The sequence below is a fragment of the Pterocles gutturalis genome, unplaced genomic scaffold, assembly GCF_000699245.1.
Source record: "Pterocles gutturalis isolate BGI_N339 unplaced genomic scaffold, ASM69924v1 scaffold26682, whole genome shotgun sequence".
Lineage (NCBI taxonomy): Eukaryota > Metazoa > Chordata > Aves > Pterocliformes > Pteroclidae > Pterocles > Pterocles gutturalis.
Genome location: NW_010113876.1, coordinates 1 through 202, shown reverse-complemented (window position 1 = coordinate 202; position 202 = coordinate 1). Strand labels below are relative to the sequence as shown.

General features: G+C 58.9%; 1 protein-coding gene across 1 annotated transcript in view; it reads right to left on the bottom strand.

Moving 5' to 3' along the window:
* Positions 1-196, bottom strand: part of SDPR (serum deprivation response) — a gene marked incomplete at its 5' end in the record, with an annotated part of 8,271 nt that extends 8,075 nt beyond the window's left edge. Inside the window, one exon of the mRNA XM_010074677.1 lies at positions 5-196. Within this exon, the coding sequence (XP_010072979.1) occupies positions 5-196 (192 nt within the window). The remainder of the gene's footprint in view (positions 1-4) is intronic.
* Between the last annotated feature and the right edge of the window lie 6 nt (positions 197-202).

Below are 202 nucleotides of genomic sequence, written 5' to 3'. Positions count from 1 at the left end.
GGTTATGTGCACACACCTTCCGCGACTTCTCCAGCAGCTTCTCCACGGCTTCGCCTGTCGCCCCGTGACTGCGACACAATTTCCCCAGGTCTCCCTGAATGCCCCTCACTGCCCCTTCCAAACCCCGCTGCCTCTGTTCCATCTGACGCTGTTGACCTTCCACCGCTTCCAGCATCGATACCAGTTTCTCCAGTAAGGCCAG